General features: G+C 47.5%; 1 protein-coding gene across 3 annotated transcripts in view; it reads right to left on the bottom strand.

The window, feature by feature from the left end:
• LOC147747719 (coagulation factor XIII B chain-like) overlaps nt 1-21,962 on the bottom strand; it is a 1,426,313-nt gene that overhangs the window by 691,757 nt on the left and 712,594 nt on the right. For all 3 annotated transcript variants that reach the window (XM_086955242.1, XM_086955259.1, XM_086955250.1), the window contains 2 exons: nt 13,912-14,094; nt 8-211 (listed from right to left, as the gene is read on the bottom strand). In XM_086955242.1, the coding sequence (XP_086811368.1) occupies nt 8-211; nt 13,912-14,094 (387 nt within the window). The remainder of the gene's footprint in view (nt 1-7; nt 212-13,911; nt 14,095-21,962) is intronic.

The raw sequence follows: 21,962 nt of genomic DNA, 5'->3' as shown, positions 1-21,962 counted from the left end.
TATTCACCTTTCTCGATACATCTGGGATACAGTAGTTTTCCTCGTATGCACTTTGTTCTGAATGGTGGTGAATCTTGATGTATAATGTAGTCTTTTGATTTGCACGTAAATTCTGCTGGTTGGTCGTGCTCAGTATACAATTTCTCTTCTTGAGACCATAGAAATCTTATATTGTTTTTGTCCATTTCCTCAAGACTTGACGTGCATGGTTCTGTGAAAAACACACAATGTAGATTGTTATTTACCAGTCTAATCAAATGGATATTCCATGGTAATATTCAATTGTTTCCTGGGACAATGATGATATAAAGTGAAATCTAAGCTTCAGTGTGTGCTCCCTAAAGTTACAGCACATTGACTTTTCATTAGGCCTGTGTGGTGAACTACACTCCATTCACTGAGTTTTCTGCACCCCGCATTCCACAGAGCACAGGGAGTTCCGAAAAACTTGCAGCAGAATTGTTTCCTTGCTTGCGGTCTCCAACTTAACTTGGCAAGCTCAAGATAGGAAAATCTTACTCCAGGTAACCCTCCTCGTGAGATTTCTCAATACGGGTCCGCGACCACGAGCTTTGCGAAACCTTCCATTTGCGTTGGGGAAACTGCTGCTTGACTAGAATATCTACTCAAGCGGCAGAAAGAAGCAGCGCCCTCTGCACTGTACATGGTGCAGTTCGCACTGATTTTCTAGCGTGGGACAAACACCAGGCACTAAAAATCAGCATAAATGGCTCAACCTAACGCACTCCGCTGCTTGCAGGACTCAGCGTAGCGCAGCAGAGTTTTTGGGTCACTGAACTCCGCGAACTCCACCCAGGCCTACTTTTGATGCATAGGGCATGTATGTCATTTCGGGATAGTCAGGATAGCAGTTGATATCCCTAGCTTGATCTCCAGTAATCCTGGTTCGTCTTTTGCTACCGTTGGTCTCAGGATTAATTAAGACACTGGCAGGGAGTCAGTAAAACGGGATTCCAACAGCCCATTTACCATTTGCTGTTGTCACACTTCATCTTTCCACCCAGAATCAAATGTCAGAATTTGGGCTGGTTAATGACAGGGTAAGAGGTCAACCCTGTGATGTCATGGGGGCTCAAATGGTGTGTAATGTCACTACAAATAACCCTAGCATTTTATGAATTGACATCAACGGCATTTGGCAGAGAAGCTTCTTTTCTTTCTCATTGTGTTCTCCCTCAATCATCTCAACCCTGCTAACATGCTCTTTCCAGAGTCCTATGGAGTACCCCACAGGGCCTTTTCCTGAGAGCTTTGCAACACTAAGGGTGTAGTCATCCACTTATGTATACACATTTCATTCACCTGAAAAGATTTGTATATCTACAAATTTGGAATTAAGGAATGTGCTCAGAGCCTTGGCCTAAGGGACCACCTTTTAAATGCATCATTGGTGACTCACAGGTTGCTAGTGTTGAATCCTTTGCTGTCCATGCATCTGCCTAAAAATGTTCACACTTCTGGACATACTCTTGTAATGTAATTCCCTCATCTATTCCACTTCTCTTCCCCATCCAGTCCACTCTGGCCACTCCTCGTCGTCTCTCCTGTAATTAAATGCTTCCTCCTTCCCCTTTCTTCTCCTCTGCCTCAAACTTCCCAACTGTTCTGCCTCTACCTTACCCTCAAACACTTGTTCTCAGGTGTAATACTGAGGCTTATACTGTTGATCCCCTTTTAATATCCTATACTCTCTGTACTAATCACACTCGGGGGGCGTCGCAAGCGTCCAAGATGGTCGCTTGTGTTTCAAGCTCTGCTCGCCGGACTCACATTCCCATGTTTGCGGCATGAAGAACTGGAATCAAATAGTTGGGAAGCACACTGCTGAACTGCGGAAATGATGAGGACTCCAGCGATCCCTGTCTGAGGCCTCAGCGACGATCCGATCCGGCGCTTGCAGCTGCTGCGCATGGCGTCACCGAGCTCCGTGCACCGCGACCTGGAGCCTTGCTGGAATTGATGAGGCAGTGAGACCCGATCGCCACAGGAGGTGAGCGGGTGCCGTTGATCGGTGTTCTAATACCGCGGTCATTCCACGCATTGCAGCTGAGGTGCCCTCCCCACCCCCACCCCCCCGAAACAGGCTTTGTGCCGGTTGCGGGTGCAGCGAGAATAGGGTTAGCCCCGACCCGATTGTAGTGTTGCTGCCAGTGGGGTGTACCACTGCAGCACACGCCCCCTCCCACTGTCCAGGATGTGTGTTGCCCCTCAGGCGTAAGGGGAGTTTGGTTTGACCCTTACGTGAGCGTAACGTGGGTGTTGCTAATAAAAGCCCGGCAAGCCTGGGCGTGGTCAGTCTAGCTACTAACCACCAAAGTAGCTCCTGTGTCCGCCTGATAGTATTTTCTAGGCCCCAGGTCACCATCAGCGCAGGACACCACATTGGCGACGAGGGTGGTCTCAGTGGCCCCACCGCGTGCTCACCACCAGCGCGCCGCTTTCTCGGCGCCCCCGCTGCCCCCGCAGCCCGACCCAGAGCGGCCTCGCTCGCTTCTCCCTGCCGGACTCACCCGGTCCGCTCTGCTGCAGTGGCGGCCCCGCCTGCGCGCCTACGGCGGCCCGCGCTACCTTCCGGCAGTCCTGCCCGGCCCCCGCCTGTCTCCGGGGCCGTCCATCAGCCTCATCCGTCGGCGTGACTGGAGTCACTTCAGGTACGGGCAGCAGCGTGCTCCGTTACCCCCTGCGGCCCAAGCGCCTCGGCCTTCGCGCCCTCCGGAGACGCCAGTCCAGCGCGACACCCCCGGTGTTCCCGCGCATGCGCTGTACGCGCCACCGACGCTGCCCTCACGCATCTGGCGTGTCATCGGCCCCGCGGGCCCTATTCTTCATCACGCTTCCGGCGGACCGGCGCCTACGTGCATTTTCAGGGTGCCTGCTCCCTCTGCTCAATACCGAGGCCTCCACACAGCGCCCCCTGCCTGCCAGTGTGCGCGATTTTCAGACTGCAGCCCAGCCTCTTTCCCTGCATACTAGGAGCACGAAGACGCCCCGCAGCGCCCTGCTTCTGCTACCATGGCCAATGTGCCTCCTCTTGAGCCCTTCTCCGTCACAGGGGCCCCTCCCTCACAGGCTACGCGATGGCGCAAGTGGGTTGAGCGCCTGGAAAATTACTTCATCGCGGCTGATATTGCTGTAGCGCGACGGCGCGCCATGCTGCTACACCTGGGAGGGGAGGCGATTCATGACATTTCTAAGGACATTACTGAAGGTGACCCGCCACACACCTACGCCACCCTGCGAGACGCCATCACGAGGTACTTCGAGCCCTTCACTAGCGCGGACTATGAACGGTTCCTGCTCCGTCAAGCTCGCCAACTCCCTGAGGAATCAGTTGATGTCTTCTACGCACGTCTGAAGAAGCTAGCCAGCACGTGCAGACTCCCTGACGCGGATGACGAAATTCGCGCTCAATTCATACAGGGGTGTTCATCGCTGAAGCTGAGAGAGAGAGTGCTGGAAACAGACGCCATGCCCATGCGCGACATCCTCGCGTTAGGTCGCTCGAAAGAGCTCTCCAAGGCTCGAGCAGCCCACATGGAGCCAGGCCCAGCAGTCAAGGTCAAGACCGAACCGGTGTGCGCAGTCAAGTCACCGATGATTACCGCCATGCAGGGGGTCCGTGTTAGGGACAGGGCCTTCTGGTCCCCCAATTATTGCAGGGGGCACGGTGTTTGTGTGTGGGCAGCCCGCCCAATTCCACAAGTACCATTGATGCGGTTGGTGCCCGGCTGAGTGGCTCCTGCTCCCTCCTTCCCCCCCAGGACCTGCGGGCCCAGAGATGCCGGATCTGTTTCAGGACTGAGTGTTATGAAAGGGGGATGCAGCGAAACGTCGCTTCTTCCCTAAAAAAGCTGCGGGCAATACCCTGTATAACTGCTTGGGGCGAGTTTCATAGCTACACGGTCACGTTACACTGCCACCCATGAAGGGCCGGATATCAGGATTTAAGTGTACTGCAAGACACCCTGGGCCCACTGACTTACAGAATCTCGGCGCTTCCTCTCCTGGAGGCTCCACATAACCTAGTTGCTTTCATACCCCGGAGGACACGGGAAGATCAACACACTGGGGATACATTCTGGTCCTTGATACACAGCGAACAGCATGCTCCTCCAAATGCGTAACATTCACAGGCTCCTTCAAATCCCGCGGAGCTGAAAGGTGCTGCTCCTGTGCTGTCTACCATTGCTACGCTTGGCCCACAGTCTTCACTGACATCCTGCGACAACAGGGGCCTGAGATGTCTCCTGTCTCGTGCTGGGGGACCACATTGCAGTATACCGCACACAGTTTCACAGCTCTCCTAATCCTCATATTGGGGTTCTTGTCCTTGCTGCCAAGACTCGGCCGGCTCGGCCTCCAGCCACGACTGTCCGGCCTCAGTGAGGCCGTTGCATCCTCCTTGATCTCCGCCTGCACGCTTGCCCCACGGTCCATCTCACAGTTGAGCACATTCCATATCCTGCGGCATGGGCCCCAAAGATCCCAAACAAAGGACCCTACCCTTTGGGAAAGTGGCAGACAATACTACTGAAGATCCTTCCGACATGGCGGACGGTGCCAGCGGCGTCGAAGATAAAGAAGATCTACCGGCGCTATCAGCTGCAATGCTCCAGGAGATGAGGAGTGGATTCCGGGTCTTGGACGGCAGATTTGACGCATTGGATAAAAGTTTAACGGACATGGGTGCTAAGGTCCAGGCTCATGACCGTCGGCTTGACGTAGCAGAGGCTTGAATATCAGAGGTTGAGGACAGTGTGGCAAAGTCCCAAAAATGATTGGACAGGGTGGAAAGAATCCAGAAAGAAGTTGCGATTGAAAATGAGGACCTGGAAGCGAGCAGTCGGCGCAACAATGTGCGCATTTTAGGTGTTCCGGAAACAGCTCCTTCTGGGCGTATGGATGTCTTCGTGGAACAATTGCTGGCAGACCTGTTTGGCAGGGAGGCCTTGACTCAGGGATTTGTGGTAGAGCAGGCACATAGATCGCTGGGCCCCCGCTCTAACCCTGGACTTCCCCCAAGACCCATCATTGTCAGGATTATGAACTTTAGGGATTGTGACTCCGCTTTGCGTTAAGCCCGAGAACGGGGAGAAATCGGCTGGCAGGGGTCTAAACTATCCTTCTTCCCAGACTTCACTATCCTGGTTCAGGAGGCCTGATGCAAGTTCAACGTGGTGAAGTCAACCCTACGGAATCTGGGGCTGCAGTACGGTATGCTATACCCTGCTTGGCTTAAAGTTGACGTGGGCGGCAGATCCCGCATTTTTGACACTCTGAATAAAGCGCAAGAGTTCTGTCGCACCTACAAGAAGGACACCAACGAAGCTGGGGCTGCAGGGCGAGTTTCCTCTTCTCCAGAGTGGCTCTGAGGCCAGTATGAAGCTGTTATCTAATTCAGGTACTGGGTAATCTGATATTACTGTATTGGCTTTCTGTCACCGATGCTTTATTGATAATGTTTCAATTTCTTCACTGAAGTGTTCACTTGATTATCCGGCTGGTATGGCGTTGCCACGCCTCAAGGTGCACACCATATTTTGGTTTTGGTTTCTACAGACGCAGCGGTGTTAGTTAGATGTTTTAAATTTTAGTCAAGCATTTCATTGGCACCGCCAGAGGGTGAGATGGGCATGGTTCTGCCTCGCTAGGAAATGGGTGAGGCTGGGTGGTGGGTGGTGGGGGGGATACTTGCAGTTTGTTCAATGTTTTCAGGGACATTATGCACAGGTCATTGTCGCTAGGTGTTTTCGTAGATTCCTTGCTAACATGTTTACTGTTATAATCCTATTATGGCACCGTTGGGTAACTTGCCCGTGCCTTCTGGTCTGTCCCTTATGTCATGGAACGTTCGGGCCTCAACAATACCCGTAAGAGGAGACAGGTGATCAATTACTTATTACCGTCGTCAACAAAGAGGGAGTGTGATCAATGGATCAACCGGGCACCGATTACCACCTCAAAAAGGGAGGTGGAAGGTCCAGTTACAGCGTGTGCCCGTGTGTAGTGTACTCAAACAACAAGCGGGGTTGCTGAACCGTTCCTAAATAGGGGAGAGGGAAGGAGAATGGGCTGTACCAAAGGGGTATAATATCACCCTTGGGCATCCATTAGGTTGGACATGTTTGCCTCACACACCCCGAAGGATGTCATGCTTCATCATCGGCGGTTGCTCCTCGTCGGGGAGGCGGTGCAATCCCCGACGGGCTCACCTCAAAGAGGGGCTCTTTAGCGGAGATCTTTTTGTCCACTTGCCTGTTGATGAAGTGTGGGTATGTGGGCTAGGGCAATAGTATCCTAAAAAAGTAAGTTTAAAAGATAGTAGAGGGTCCCGGAAACAACTTTATTCTGGAGGTCCTCCTACTATCGTTAAAAAGGTGAAGTTTAGTTTGTAAGGTCACGGAGAGTTACGTGCCGTGTTTCAAACTAGACTGTTGTGATGGTCGGTCAACATGTTTCTCGCTTAGGTTCTTCCCGCGATTCTTCAGGACCTAGTGAAAGTGTGAGTGAGAGTTTAAAACAAGGACATGCTAGTGTCATGAACCTAGTGTGTTACCTCAGGGGAATACTGTGCCTAAAGGTCTTGGATTACTAACCACCTGAGTACTCGGCGGGTCAGAACAACAGAGGTTGCCTCTAGATCAGGCTCTGGTTATCCGTGTCCGTACTGAGTCACCTACCCATCACCGCCGAGCTCCGGGACCCTCTACTATCTTTTAAACTTACTTTTTTAGGATACTATTGTCCTAGCCCACATACCCACACTTCATCAACAGGCAAGTGGACAAAAAGATCTCCGCTAAAGAGCCCCTCTTTGAGGTGAGCCCGTCGGGGATTGCACCGCCTCCCCGACGAGGAGCAACCGCCGATGATGAAGCATGACATCCTTCGGGGTGTGTGAGGCAAACATGTCCAACCTAATGGATGCCCAAGGGTGATATTATACCCCTTTGGTACAGCCCATTCTCCTTCCCTCTCCCCTATTTAGGAACGGTTCAGCAACCCCGCTTGTTGTTTGAGTACAATTACTTATTACGCCATAACATTGATATAGCCTGCTTACAGGAGACACACTTGTCCAAATCAGACACTTCACTAGTTGCTGCAAATTGGGGGGCACACAGATATTTCTCTACTTACAGTAGATATGCAAGAGGGGTTGCTATTCTGATCCATAAAAGGATTCCCTTTCACCCGGGTAAAGTGATGGAAGACAGTGAGGGCTGTTTCCTAATAGTTACAGGTACGCTTATGGGTCACTTTGTTGCAGTGATATGCATCTATGGGCCGAACGTAGACACTGCAGATTTTTTTCATTCCTTACAGTTACACTTATTGACATTGAACTCCTGTTTGCTTATTATGGGTGGACACTTCAATTGGTTGTTAGATCCCAAGAGGGACAGCACTTTCACATCCCCTGACGTGAAACCCCTCTCTCGCATTCCATTACAATACATTTGTCGGCAATTCTCCTTGGTAGATGTGGAGCGTACGCACAAGTCTATGGCCACTGCATACATTCACTATTCAGGTTACCATGACACCTGGACCAGAATTGACTATTGGTTGGTTTCCCCGGGGGTGGCTGGCTGGGTCCGGGCCATTAACACTCTGCCTCGGACCTATTCAGATCACTCTACGTGGTGTTGCACTTGCTGTCCCTCGTCCTGGGGGATATGAAAGGCATTGGCGATTTCCGAGCAGGGCACTTCAGGATCAGGTTTTCCTTGAGGAGGTTTGTGGGGCCATCGAAGAATATTTTGACATAAACACTGGATCTGTAGATACATGGGCAGTTCTATGGGAGGGGTTTAAAGTGTATATACACGGAGTGTGTATTGCCAAAAACGCGGGTGTCCTCAAGGACTTGCGTACTACCCTAGCACGAATCGAGGGGGGACTTATCGGGATTGGATGCGGAGCTACTTGAGAACTCCTATGAAGAGGGGGAAACTTGGAGTTTGGCTCTGTTGGTAGAATTTTGTCATGCCGCGGACAGGGAAGCACTACACTTGGGTAAACATCACATGGCCAGGAGACACGGAGAGGGCGAACAACCTTGCAGGATTCTGGCACACATGCTCCGCACCCCATACAGCAAAGCATACATAACTGAAATTAATACCCCAGATAATCAGTTGGTCTATTCTATCCCTGAGAATAGGGACACATTTTTGACTCATTTCAAAACCCTTTACAGCTCCAGAATTGACGACAATCTTGAGGCCCAGGAAAATGATCTATCGGAAATCCTGTTAGTTTATCTTGAGAAATATATGCAGTACTTCCTGGCTATTCCAATAACACAAGAAAATATTGTGGAGGCCATAGATGCACTCTGTGGTTCCTCGGCTCCGGGTCTAGACGGTTTTCAGGAGACTTTTGTAAGGCATATAAAGACATTCTTGTGCCACGGTTGATAGAGGTATACGCAGAATCGCTGGAGAAGCAAATTCTACCCCCTACTTTTTGAGAGACTGTCATTCTTCTTCTTCCTAAACCTGGCAAGGCCCCTTCAATGTGTGGCTCATACAGGCCCCTCTCCCTATTGAATTTGGATCATAAAATATTGGCCAAGGTGATTGCCATCAGACTCTCTTTGTTGATGGAATTTATTATTGCCCCTGCTCAGTTGAGATTTGTTCCCACCTTGAATGTTGTCATGACATGGTCAAATACCTCGGCATCCACATACATCTGGACACGTCCAATATAATTAGCCTAAATTATGGTCGTGCAGTAAGCTCCTTGGAGATGCAGGTGGAGAGATGGCTCCGTCTCCTACTGTCCATGGCAGGCAGGATAGCCAGTCTAAAAATGATAGTGCTTCCGAAATATTTATATCTTTTTAATAACATTCCCATTTTGCTCACTCAGTCCTTCTTTTTGCAGCTACGGCAACATCTTTTGCGATTGGTCTGGGGAGGTCAGCGTCCTCGGATTAACTGGCAGATTTTGACTCTCCCGTATGAAAGAGGAGGGCTCAGCGTTCCCGACTTATATTATATATTATTTAACTGCACAGTGTAGTTATGTGTATGCTTGGTATCACCCGGACGCTCGAGTTCTTTTCCTGAGACCAGAAGCAGATTTAGTGCTCCCTCAGAAGTTGTCCACAGTGCTCCAAAGGGGTATCCCCAGAGACCCACTTGACATACAAACGGTTTCCACCACTAGCTGGGCATGGGAGAAGCTTCAGAGACCTCTGGGACTTGACCTACTGTACTCACTGGCTTTGCTGCTCCCAAACTCTTCATGGCTCCCCATCACGGGAGGAACTCTAGAACAGCGCATATTGGCCAAATTTAATATCCGAAAAATAGGCGATCTATTCCCGAATAATCATGTCTTCTCTATGTCAGAGAAGGCCAGGTTTCAGGACAGCTCTTTTATGGATGCCTTCATAATGCGACGCATGCACTCCACATTACGAGCAGCGTTGCCTACATACCCGTTTTCTCCGGCCCCGGCGACCTCATTAACACTGATAATTGAGAGTGAGACGGGCACCCATCTCATCTCCAAAATGTACAGATCGTGCACTAGTACACATCCACTTACGGATGTTAAAGTACGCACTGCTTGGGAACGTGATCTAGGCCAACCCATATCTGATGAATAATGGGACAAATGTTGCATGGTTATGAAAGAACTATCTCTCAACAGTAGGCACAAACGTATTCATTTTAAATTCCTCCGCAGACTCTACCACACTCCAGCCTGGTCACACAAAATAGACCCTTCGAGGCCGCACCATTGTTTGAAATTTTAAGGCCCCTCAAGCGGACTTTGCCCAGCTTACATGGACTTGTCCTAAACTACAACCATATTGGGAACAGGTACACGCTTCTTTAGGTGACATGACAGCACTGTCTCTGACCCCCACTCCGGACATTGCTCTCATGGGATACACTGTCAACTTTCCAAAGAAAGGTCAGGAAGTTTGCGACACTTGGGTTTCTGTTGGCCAAGCGGAAGATAGTGCTAGTATGGGGTAGGAGAACTGCCCCCACATTACAGGCCTGGCTGCGTAGCCTGGCATATTGTAATGTAAAATGTGAAATTTACGCCTCCCTAATGTCGAGCTCTTCACTTCCCAAAGATATATGGGGCCCTTATAGGGCGTATGTTGCTGAGAAGTGTAGGGACTCTGCTACTCAGATTGAAAGCAGCATAGTCCCAAATGAGTGGGTTGATGGGCATTGTAAATGTCATATGATTCTTGCGTTTCAATGTGTCCTACACTCATCTTTCTGTTAAGGACACGGTGTATGGTCGGAACAGACTAGCGATCTTGTAACTATTGCATTGCATGATAAATTGACACTTTGGCGAATTTCAGGAGGGAAGAAACGGGGGCCGGAAGTATGATAAATTCCTTTATTAGTTTTTTTTTGTTTTTACTTGGGTTGCCTAATATTGTGATTTGCAAATTATTGTGTATCATTAAGATGTGATGGAACGCCTGACAATATACTGCAGTGATATTGTTCACTTCTAGCTGTTCACTAAAACTGGAAAATAAAGATTTAAAAAACAAAAACAAAAAAACAAACTCCTACATTTACTTCAACCAATGTACTTCCTTGTGGGCACCCTTCTTCTGAGTGATGCCTCTCATGAATCTGGACTGATTAATCCTACAGTCCCTGAGTGTCTGAAACTTGCTACCTGACCCCTGCATTCCACCCTCTGATCTTTAACTTAATTTTTGGAATTCCAGTCTCTCTCAAGATGAAGACATAATGGCATATCACATTCTGCTCAGTATTCTTCCCCTCACAATTAAGTAATCTACACTTGGACAACTTTCATTGAAATTTGATTGTATATTTATCATGACACAGTAATTGTCTTCCCTGTAACCTTAACTCCATTATTCATTTTAGGCCTCTGACCTACTCTCCCTGAAACCAACTGCAAGTATATGAAAATGGTGCTGAGAAGCAATCTGGACCCCTCTCCCAAAAGGACGAACTATTTATTCTTGGAAGAAATCCTTGAAAGCCTTGATTCTCAACCCCTTATTCTAACTCTAATCTCTCTCTGATCTCTATCTTCGATATCTCTCTCCTCTGAAAATACAGATTCTATCACCACTAGGCTAGTGCCCTGGGTTAAAAAGAGTATATGAGCTGACAAATTACACATGCTGACTTATTGATGACCCACCGGGTCTCTTGGGTTGGTACCAACAGGAAATTGGGTGTTATGAGGCGTTGCCGTTTTTAGATTTTTACAGTTTTTAGAACCAGGGTAGGTAACTTTTGATAGCAATTTTCATATTATACTACCCAAGATACCATCGGTATAGTCATGCTACACCTAGATGGGTTCCACTCTTATTTAATCCGGTAGTCTTCATATAAAGAATTATGTAGTCTTTTCTTCTACAATTATGTCCCTGCCTAATGATCCCTCAAAGGGAAAGTAAGGGGGGGGGGACTAGGAGCCAATAAACGCCCAATACCTGGGCTCCGAACGCAATTATCAAACCAACAAGGAATCTTAATGACCATTTCTTGTTGCCCGCACCGATCCCTGGGGATGTTATAATTTGTCAAAAATGTTTTACAGGCCTGTGGAACACGCAGATTGATAGAAGGTGATCTGGGGGAAATGGAAATAATCTCTCCCTGTGAAGTGGTGCTTTGGCCAGAGGGAGCTCTTAATAAACATGTTAATACTAAATAAATTATCTGTTCCTCCAGAATACATTATATCCTGGACTCTTGTACCCTCCCCCCCCTCAGCTCAGAAAACGATCCAACATTTCTGAAATAGTCATTCATTTCGAGAACAGGTTTTAGATTTTAGGGTCAGAGGACCATCACATCCCAACACCCGTTTTTATATATTTTAACCTTCCCTCACACTCCACTATTAAAGATTTCTTTAGGAGTGGGTGAGGAATTTGATCTTTAATGGTACGCCCCCTTACAAAATATCTCTAAGTGGTCTCTGAAAAATGGTTGAGCCCACCCCGACCTGTAGGAGTCGGGATGGCCCAATGATGAAGCATGTCACTACTCGAGGGAGTGAGGGCAATTTAAAGAAAAGTGTCTCTTTCCCTTCCCCCCAGCAGCAGCGGGGTGGGTTCAGATTTGATCCTCTCTGTAACTCTGTACTTGCGAGAATCACCATTACACACAAAGGAATCCCCCACCCATTTTGGTTTTCTTCTTTTGGTTGTTTCTCGATCACTGGAGGGGTGAACACAAAAAGAGACCGTAGGAAGGACATTTTGTTGGGTTAATAGTATATAAAAGAGGGAGGACATGTCCTTTCTATTCTCGTGACTGAGGACCTCTCTACCCCCCTTGGACACCTGTGGCCCTAGGAATCTGTGAAACATATTACTGCTACACATAGATGGGTTTCTGTTTTATGTCACCTGTTGGTCTTATATAGATTTCTGTATTTGTTTTCTTCTATGATTACTTGCCTGCCTGAAGAATCCTTCACGTTTTGTCTTTGCTGTTCCTATTTTTTAATGGATCTTGGATTCTTCTAATTAAATATTACAGTCACCATTTCGACAGGGACCTTTCTTTGTATTTGCTAGAGTTATGTGACTTCAATTTAGCACAGCAGGACAGGAATAATTGTCCCCATTTATTATGAGTGACTTCAATGCAAAGATTAGAACTGGATCAGATCCATTGTTGGAATTCAGTGGAGCAGGGATTCACAAGAAGGTTGCTTGATGCTAAGAAAGACAAAGGCAGGATTGACAGCCAATGTTTTTTTTATAGCCTTATATCCCACCGTAGAGGGGTATACCGGCTATTAAAGGCCCTCTCCAGCGTTAAAGGCCCGAGCCGAAGGAGAGGGCCTTTAACAAGGGAGAGGGACTTTAATAGCCGGTATAGCCCATCTAAGAAGGGCTATAGGGCTAATAAAACATTCTACCACTAGAGGGCAGAATGTTCTAACAAATAAAACAAAGCCTTATGTGAGGGGATTGGAATCCCCTTAGGCTCCTTAAAGCCTTTGTTCACAACCAGAGCTGTGAACAACTAAACATTGGAATATAGGAGCTCTAGGCTTATACCAGCCATTATAAGCCCGGAGCACTCCATTGTTTTCAATGGAGCTCCCAACATTCCAATGTTCTAATATAGCCTTATAGCCCGCCATAGCGGGATATACCGGCTGTTAAAGGCCAGCTGCAGCGTTATAGGCCCGAGCCAAAGGCGAGGGAGTTTAACTAAGCAGAGGGACTTTAAAAGCCGGTATAGCCCTGCTACGAAGGGCTATAAGGCTATTAGAACATTCTGCCACTAGAGGGCAGAATCTTCTAACAAATAAAATAAAGCCTTCAGGGAGCGCGAGGGGATTGAAATCCCCACAGGTCCCTGAAGCCTTTTGTTCACATCCACAGCTGAGAACAAAGACAATCATTAGAATGTTGGAGCTCCGGGCTTATACCAGCCATTATAAGCCCAGAGCACTCCAACATTCCAATGTTCTAATATAGGTTATATATATGATCCCACATTTGAAATGTTTCTATGGGATCTCTGCCGCTAGCTACTAGTGTACTTCCATAAATACCTCAAACATTTAAATTAATGCTGATGGATTGTGGCTTCCTAAGCATGTGGCAAAAAAGCATCACTCATTCATACAGCCATAATTGTTGTAATACTTATTAAATTCACCCTCTTATGCATCATATACTTTGCAACGTCTGAGAATTGTCATCACACAAATGTATTCATAAAGAAGCAGCTTTTTGCAAGCTATATTTTTAAACTAGTATTTTGGAGATGTAGCATAAAACATGCTAAGCACTTAATTTCAAAGCACTCTACTCACTGTTTCATTTATTCAAATCATGGCTTCCCATGGATGCGACTCATTACGAACATGATAAGTAAATACCTAAACATTCTGGCAGCGCAGACCAAGCTCCATTCATGCAGGTGACTTTGTTGTTTCCAAGTATCACATGGTAACTTTGGCACTTATATTCCACTACGGATCCTGAAGGATAGGATGGCCTCGAGATGCCTATAATATCTCCATTAAGAAGGGGTGGTACACGACCACAATTACTGCCTTCCTCTGAAATGAAACAAATACATTACTTCTCATAAAAATATCACTCAAAATTTGAAATCAGGATTGAAATGGGAAGGCAAACAAATTTTGGACGTACGATGTTGAAGGAAAATTAAATAAACAATACATTTGTCCTCGTCGTCTGTACAAATGACCCTCCACCCACCCCCACCAACCTACTGCTCTTACCTGCATAGGCAGAAGCTGATCTTTGAAGGGCCAGGGGGCTGTATGGTGCGGGTATGCTCTCGTGCACAAGTGGGCACCTGATTTTAACAACTGCACTTTCTAAAGCGCATGCATTTAACGCTTGAGTTGGTAAGTGTGTTGCAAACAGCACAGCTCAGAAAAAGAGCACAGCTCACGAACGGAGAGAGCAAATCACTGCTCATTGTTTCAGACCTGTGCTCTGTTTAGCGTGTGCGCTAAAACATAGAAATGCTAAGTTTAATGTGTGTGCTCCACAAAGTGCAATTGCATGAAAACAGGTGCACAGCTGTGCCTGGAGCGAATACACACATTCATGATACAGCCACAGGAGCTGTGCATATCATCCGGGGCGGAGCACAAACACAGAGGGCGTCAGTACATTTGTGTTTTTTCCAAAATTCACCCCGTCTTGCACATTAAATAGAAGATTTTTGAGTAAATATATGGGTTCAATAACTCAGAGAATCTCCGAGTTAGTGTATGACCTTTAGACAGATAAATGGGGGGGCAATAACTGCACTGGGTGTCAGAGCTGTACTATCCGCAGCCCATACCCAAACGCTGCAAATATTTGGCTATATGCTCGTGCAATTTTGAGAACAAGAAACACACAGATCCCATCTTCATCTGCACTGAACAGCACCATGGTAGGGCTACAAGTGCGCTCACGGACGCCCAGCTCTTCGCCTGTTTTAATACAACTGCACTGTATAAAACACGTACATTCAATTAGGAATGTCTCCAAGGTAGTGCACGAGCTGCCGACAGTGCATCTCGGAAACAATGAGCAGGGTTTGACTCTCTTTGTAGGTGGATAGATGTTGTCTTAAGTTCCTGCATTACCTCAAATCATTTCTAACTGTATGCAATTGCATGATAAAGGAGCACTGCTGTGCCGAGGGCGAGTACACATGTTTATGATACAGTCCCTGAAAACTTTCCTGGTTGCCCACAGAGGGGAAAACAGAAGCGGGACAGGGCCATAGGTCCCAGACTCCCTCGCAGCCGTCACAGCCGCCGACGCCCGCATCACGCGCCTGGGGGCGCTATAAAACCTTAGCAGGGCTCCCGCAGCACGGGAAGCCTTTAAAACTTGCCTGGTTGCTGGTCGTTGCCGCCAACAGAGTGGAAAATAGGAGCGGGACAGGACCACAGGTCGCAGGCTCCCTCGCGGCCCTCACAGCCGCCGACTCCCGCATCACGGGCCAGGAGGCGCTTTCAGGGGCGGCTGGTGACATTTGAAAGTGGTGAGGCGTAAACTAATTTGCATATTGCACCGCAGCGATTGAGCGCAGCGAGCGAGCCCGAACCACCTTGCATCCATCCATACATCATTCATGCATCCACCCATCTATCCACCCACCCACCATCCATACATCATTCATGCATCCACCCATCCATCCATCATGCATCCACCCATCATGCATGCATGCATCCATACATCATTCATACATCCACCCATACATCCACCCACCCATCCTGCATCCATACATCATTCATGCACCCACCCATCCATCCATCATGCATCCACCCATCATGCATGCATCCATGCATCCACCCATCCATCCACCCACCCACCCTGCATACATCATTCATTCATGCACCCACCCATCCATCCATCATGCATCCACCCATCATGCATGCATGCATCCATACATCATTCATACATCCACCCACCCATCCTGCATCCATACATCATTCATGCACCCACCCATCCATCCATCATGCATCCACCCATCATGCATGCATCCATGCATCCACCCACCCACCCACCCTGCATACATCATTTATTCATGCATCCACCCATCCATCCATTATGCATCCGCCCATCATGTATGCATGCATCCATACATCATTCATGCATCCACCCATCCATCCACCCAACCATCCTGCATCCATACATCATTCATTCATGCACCCACCCATCCATCATGCATCCACCCATCCATCATGCATCCACCCATCATGCATGCATCCATCCATACATCATTCATGCATCCATCCATCCATCCATCCATCCATCCAACAAGTCCCCCAAAACAACTGACTTAGGGGGACTTGATTTAGTTTTCAGGCACGTAAATAACATTCCTGTAAAGATTGTAAAAACATCTAGACGTTTGTTCAACTGAACACACTCTAGGACGCTGAATCCATCACACTGAGATTCTGTCACGATAAGGAGACCCTCCGGCGATTCGAATACAAGAACTTCACGAAGTGTAAACACAGCACACATTACTTCTGCAGTAGTTATTTTTGAAAACATTACGGCAGGATTAAAATAATGGATCTGGTGGCAGAGTAGATAACTTCAAAATGTTTCTGCCGTGTTACTTTCAGTCACCACAAATGTGTAGAGAGTCACGGCCGGCATGAATCCGGGTGGTACGCGCGAGGGGGGGGGGGTGTATTTAATTACATTTTGACAAACAAATAAACTTACCAGGGTGAGAAATCTCCTCTGCCGGTCCCGCCGCGCATCCCGTCTCCGAGTCCTCTCATGGCAAGTGGCAAATCATGAGACTGGATGTGACTCAAGGGCAGCTACTCAACTGTATCCTGCCTGTTGACAGGGCATGGGGCGGCCATACGTCACCGCCCGTGCCGGATCCTATCTTCAGGCTCCTGTACTACATTAGGCATGCGCAGCATGCCTAATGTAATGTCAATGGAGGGGGGGGCTGAAATTAAGAGCGCCCCTTGCAGATGCGCAGTCGGAGTCTGCTGGACTCCTGCTGCTCTCGCCTGGTGCACGTTTGTAGTGGAATGACCACTGACTGTGCTCATGCGCAGTTGAATCTGTGAAGCAGCTGCCAGCACAGGCAGGAAATGTAAACAGACGAATTTCGTCTGCCGTCTGTTTACATTTCCTGCTGTCCGTGGGCAGTTTTGCTTGTTGAATCTGCCTAGTGGGGCGCTGCCCCGACGCCCCTATGGACCAGCCGCCCCTGGGCGCTTTAAAATTTAAAACCTCAGCAGGGCTCCCGCAGTCCGAGCCTGGACCAGGCTGGGCTGGGCCACCCCCCTTGATCCTTGAACCTGCGATTGGAAGTCATAACTCATCGGTAAGACTATTTTTAAGGAATTCTTGTGATTTTACTGTGATATATGGATTTATCAAGCGAACAAGCAAAATGGGAAAAAGGAAATTGCCAATAACTAACAAGGGGAAGCCAGCAGTAAGTTACAAGCATTTGCAATGCAGTAGGTCTCGCATTAGGAAAGTTTGAGCTATTAGTATTATAAATGACCATTTTTTTATTTATGTTTTGTTTTTGAAAATAGTGAAATTAATAGCTTTGTCATTTACAATGCCAATAGTTATAACTTTTGCAAATGTGACACCTATAGCATTTGTAATGCAATATGTGTAGTATTTACGTGACTTACCTGTATTGATATTATGTTATGTTATGTTATGTTATATTAATTTATTATGCGCACAGATACTCCAGCCAAGGAGCGTCCCGGCGCAGAGACAAAGAGAAACATAACACAACAGGAAAAGAAGATGTAAAAGGGGCAGCTAAAACAAGAATGTTTTTATTGCCCTCCGGAAGGTCAGGAGATCCTCTAGCAGCCGGATTTCAAGAGGAAGGGAATTCCAAGCAGATGCAGCTTTTACGCTGAAAGAACGACCTCCCATGCGGCTGAGTCTAAATCTGGGGACTACAGCAAGGGCTTGGCCCTGGGAGCGGAGGGTACGGGTGGGAACATAGAACGAGAGACAGCTAGACAAGATTTCAGGGCCTATACCTCTCAAGATCTTGAAGGTGAGGCAAAGGACCTTAAAGAGAATACGCTTCCTTACTGGAAGCCAGTGTAGGGAGCGAAGGACATTTGCCACCGAGCAGAATCTGGGCAAGCCAACAATGGCTCTAGCCGCAGCATTCTGGACCCGCTGCAGGCGAGTTAACTCAGCCTGGTTGGCCCCGGCCAGGAGAGAGCTAGCGTAGTCCAGGCGAGAGATGATAGTTGCCTGGATCACCAACTGCCTGGTCGGGGCATCAAAGAATTTAAGTACAGGTCTTAAACCTCTCAGCAAACCGAAGCAGCAGGCAGCTGTTTTTTTGGTGTGCCCTACAAAGGTGAGGCCCGCGTCCAGCCAGACTCCCAGATTTTTCACCTCCGACACCGGGGTCGGAGTGGGTCCCAACTCTGGAGGCCACCATTGGTCACCCCACAGCTCCACTCCCCTGCCGACAACCATCACCTCGGTTTTAGTGGCGTTGAGCTGGAGACAATTTCCTGTCAACCAGCTAGCCACTGCCTTCAGTCCAGACTGAAACCTGGGGGCCTCTTGCTCCTCGTCCCCGCTGAGAGTAACCGCCAGCTGTTTGTCGTCGGCATATGAGACCAAAGTTAGGCCCCACTGCCTAGCGACATCAGCCAGTGGTCTCACGTAAAGATTGAACAACGTGGGACTCAGCGAGGACCCCTGCGGAACCCCCATGGCCAGAGGTTGGAAATTGGACTTGAAGGGAGGAATGGCGACACAGAAGGAACGGTCGTCGAGGAAGGAGCGGAACCATTGCAACGCCTGGCCACCAATGCCGTTCTCCTCAAGCCGATGCAGGAGGATGCTGTGAGATACCGTGTCAAAGGCGGCGCTAAGGTCTAACAATATCAGCGCCGCCGTTTGACCAGCATCCAGCCTCGCACGGAGATGTTCCACCATCACAAGTAGAGCGGTCTCCGTGCTGTGTCCAGCACGGAAGCCATTTTGTGTGGGGTCGAGGGCATTGGTTCGGACTAGATGTTCTGACAGGGCCAGATTGACATGGGCCTCTGTGATCTTTGCCGGCCAGGGTAGCAACGAGATGGGACGGTAACTTTCAGGCTTAGACGGGTCCAAGGAGGGCTTTTTGATAATTGGGGACACCACAGCCTGCTTCCACTTAGCTGGAACTACTCCTGATTCCAAGGAAAGGTTGACCAGGGAACGCACAACAGAGCGTCCCATAAAGGTCTGAATTCGAAAGAGAGCAGGTCTTACTGGGTCAGATGGAGATCCAGATTTAACTTGCAACGCAAGTTTGTCAAACCCATCCGAGGTAAGAGGGGGGAAGGAGAGCAGGGTAGTCTGACTATGGCTTTTAATTCCTATACATAATTAATACTTAAATAAAAGTTATTGTAATTTATAATGGCAATAGCTTAAACTTTTGTAAATAACTTGTGTGAAGATTATGTTCATTGTATTTTATTGTGATGAAAATCCAAGAACAGAAGTGAAATATTAACATCTTTTTGTTACATTTGTAATAAAGCTTGAAACATTGAGAGAACATATTTGAACCAGTTGTTGAATGGTTGCACAGATTGATGCTGTGGTGACGCTGAGTGATGTTGTGATGGCGAACGAGTGATGCTGCGGCGTTCAGTGATGCTGTAGTAGCGCATCGTGATGTTGTGGTGCCACTGAGTGATGCTGTGGTGGTGCGGAGTGATGCTGTATGCTATGCTATGTTGTGATTTGCTATCCTATTTTTTGTTTTGTTATGCTATGCTATGTTTTACTATCCTGTGCTTTGATTTGTTATGCTATGCTATGCTGTGTTTTGTTATGCTATGCTATGTTTTGTTATGCTAGGCTATGTTTTGCTATGCTATGCTTTCTAATGATATGCTATGTTTTGTTGTGTTATGCTATGCTTTGTTGTGTTTGGTATGCATTGCTATGTCTTGCCATGCTATTATATGTTTTGTTTTGCTATGCTATGATTTGTTGGGTTTTGTTAAGCTATGCTATGTTTTGTTGTGTTTTGCTATCTTATGCTATGTGTTGTTGTGTTTTGTTATGCTATGTTTTGTTATGTTATGCTATGTTTTGTTATGCTATGCAATGTTTTGTTTTGCTATGCTATGCTTTGTTTTGTTATGCTATGCTTTGTTTAGTTTTGCTATCCAATGCTTTGTTTTGTTATGCTATGCTATGTTTTGTTGTGTTTTATTATTCTGTTTTGTTATGCTATGCTATGTTTTGTTGTGTTTTATTATTCTATGCTTTGTTTGGCTATGCTATGTTTTGGTATGCTATGCTATGCTATTATATGTTTTGTTTTGCTATTTTTTTCGCTTTTTCTTTTGTCCTCATTCACGTTCATGGTTTCTAGCTGCCAGGCAACCAAAGAGGGTAGTATGGTTTAGAGAGTACAGTCATGCTGCCTCAGTCAAGACTGGTAGGGAAGGCGAGCAGGAGATGGTAACGAGTTCCCAACAGCAACGACTGGCTCACATCGATCAAAACTCCTTGTTACCCAGATGGCAGATGTCATCCATTGAGCCAGTTACTATCATAGGTAATGCCAACAGGGAATCGTGCATTTGCAAAGGGAATAAGTCATGGCTACCTAATCATCGGACCTGGGGGAAAAAACAAAAAAAAAAACCAGATTCAATGTGACCAATCCAACAAGTGCCAAAAGGCTCTTTTATCTTGTTTCCCAGTCCTGGCGAGGTCTAGTTTCGAGATTTGAAGGATTGAATTGCACTAGTCGTGAAATGTAGGGGTGGATGCATCCTTCCAATGCTTGCAGATTTCTCTGCGGGCGGCCAGAATAGAATAGAACAGTAGGTTATTGGCCGGACTACGAGTCAGGTGCCCGACTCCAAAGATGACGATGCGAAGGCCGATCACTATTTTAAAGCCCAAAGAAGATGAAAGTTTGCTGCTGATTGAGTCCCAAAAAGGCGCCAGATGAGGGCAATCAAAGAACATATGCGTATCCGGAGCCTCTTTTAAACCACACCTTGCACAAGCCATGGGACCCCCCAGAGAAAACTTAGGCAACCTCTGTGGGGAATAGTATGCCCTATGCAGGGTGAAAAGATGGTTTCTACGAAGCCAGGCTGGTTTAACCAAGTCCCAGAGTACTTTGCAGGACATTAGCCACAGATTTTTCACATTCAGGCCAGGCATCGATTCTCCCCACAAGAGCTCTGGAAGGTGGAAGTTGCCATCGATCTCCTCCAGTATTGAATTGTACCACATAGAGATCTCTTTTTTTGCTGGTGGTTTATCTAACAGAAGAGATTCAAGTTCACAACCTTCCCCTAATGGCAAGTTAATTTGGCGTGTAGTTTGGGTGGTGACAGCTTGAGCCCAACTTGATATTTGCAGGTATTTCAATCTAGACAAGTTGGGCCCCACCTTGTTTAATAGATATTCCCAAGGAAGCAGAGTCCCTTCAAGGAACAGGTCTCCCCAGACTGATATTCCAGCCTCCCTTAACGGAAGTGCTAGTATGTCACACGCCCAACCTGGAGCCAAGGGTAGCTCCCATATTGGAGATCTGCTAGAATAATACCCCAAATTGATTGTAAATCTCATCTTTGCCCAGGTTCTTGCCAGGCCATGCAGCACCTTCAATTTTACCTTTTTTATAAATTTGGGATCACCAAACTTAAGCAGATAACCAGATTGACCGACACCTTCACAACTCAATAGAGCCAAAAACATACTGCCAATACCCTCATCTGTTGGTTTTTTAAGAAGCATGCGTGAGTGTGATAGTTGAAATGCCCACGCGTAAATCTGCAAATCTGGGCCCGCCAGCCCCCCCTTCTCCCTGCGGCGCCTGATTTTTTCCCAGGCTATCCTTGGACTTTTATTTTTCCAAAGAAATGAAGAAATTTTGCCCTGTAACTTAGCCAAC

The sequence above is a fragment of the Lissotriton vulgaris genome, chromosome 1_1 (assembly GCF_964263255.1).
Source record: "Lissotriton vulgaris chromosome 1_1, aLisVul1.2, whole genome shotgun sequence".
Lineage (NCBI taxonomy): Eukaryota > Metazoa > Chordata > Amphibia > Caudata > Salamandridae > Lissotriton > Lissotriton vulgaris.
The sequence above is the reverse complement of the archived record's forward strand: the minus strand, read 5'-3'. Positions and strand labels throughout refer to the sequence as shown.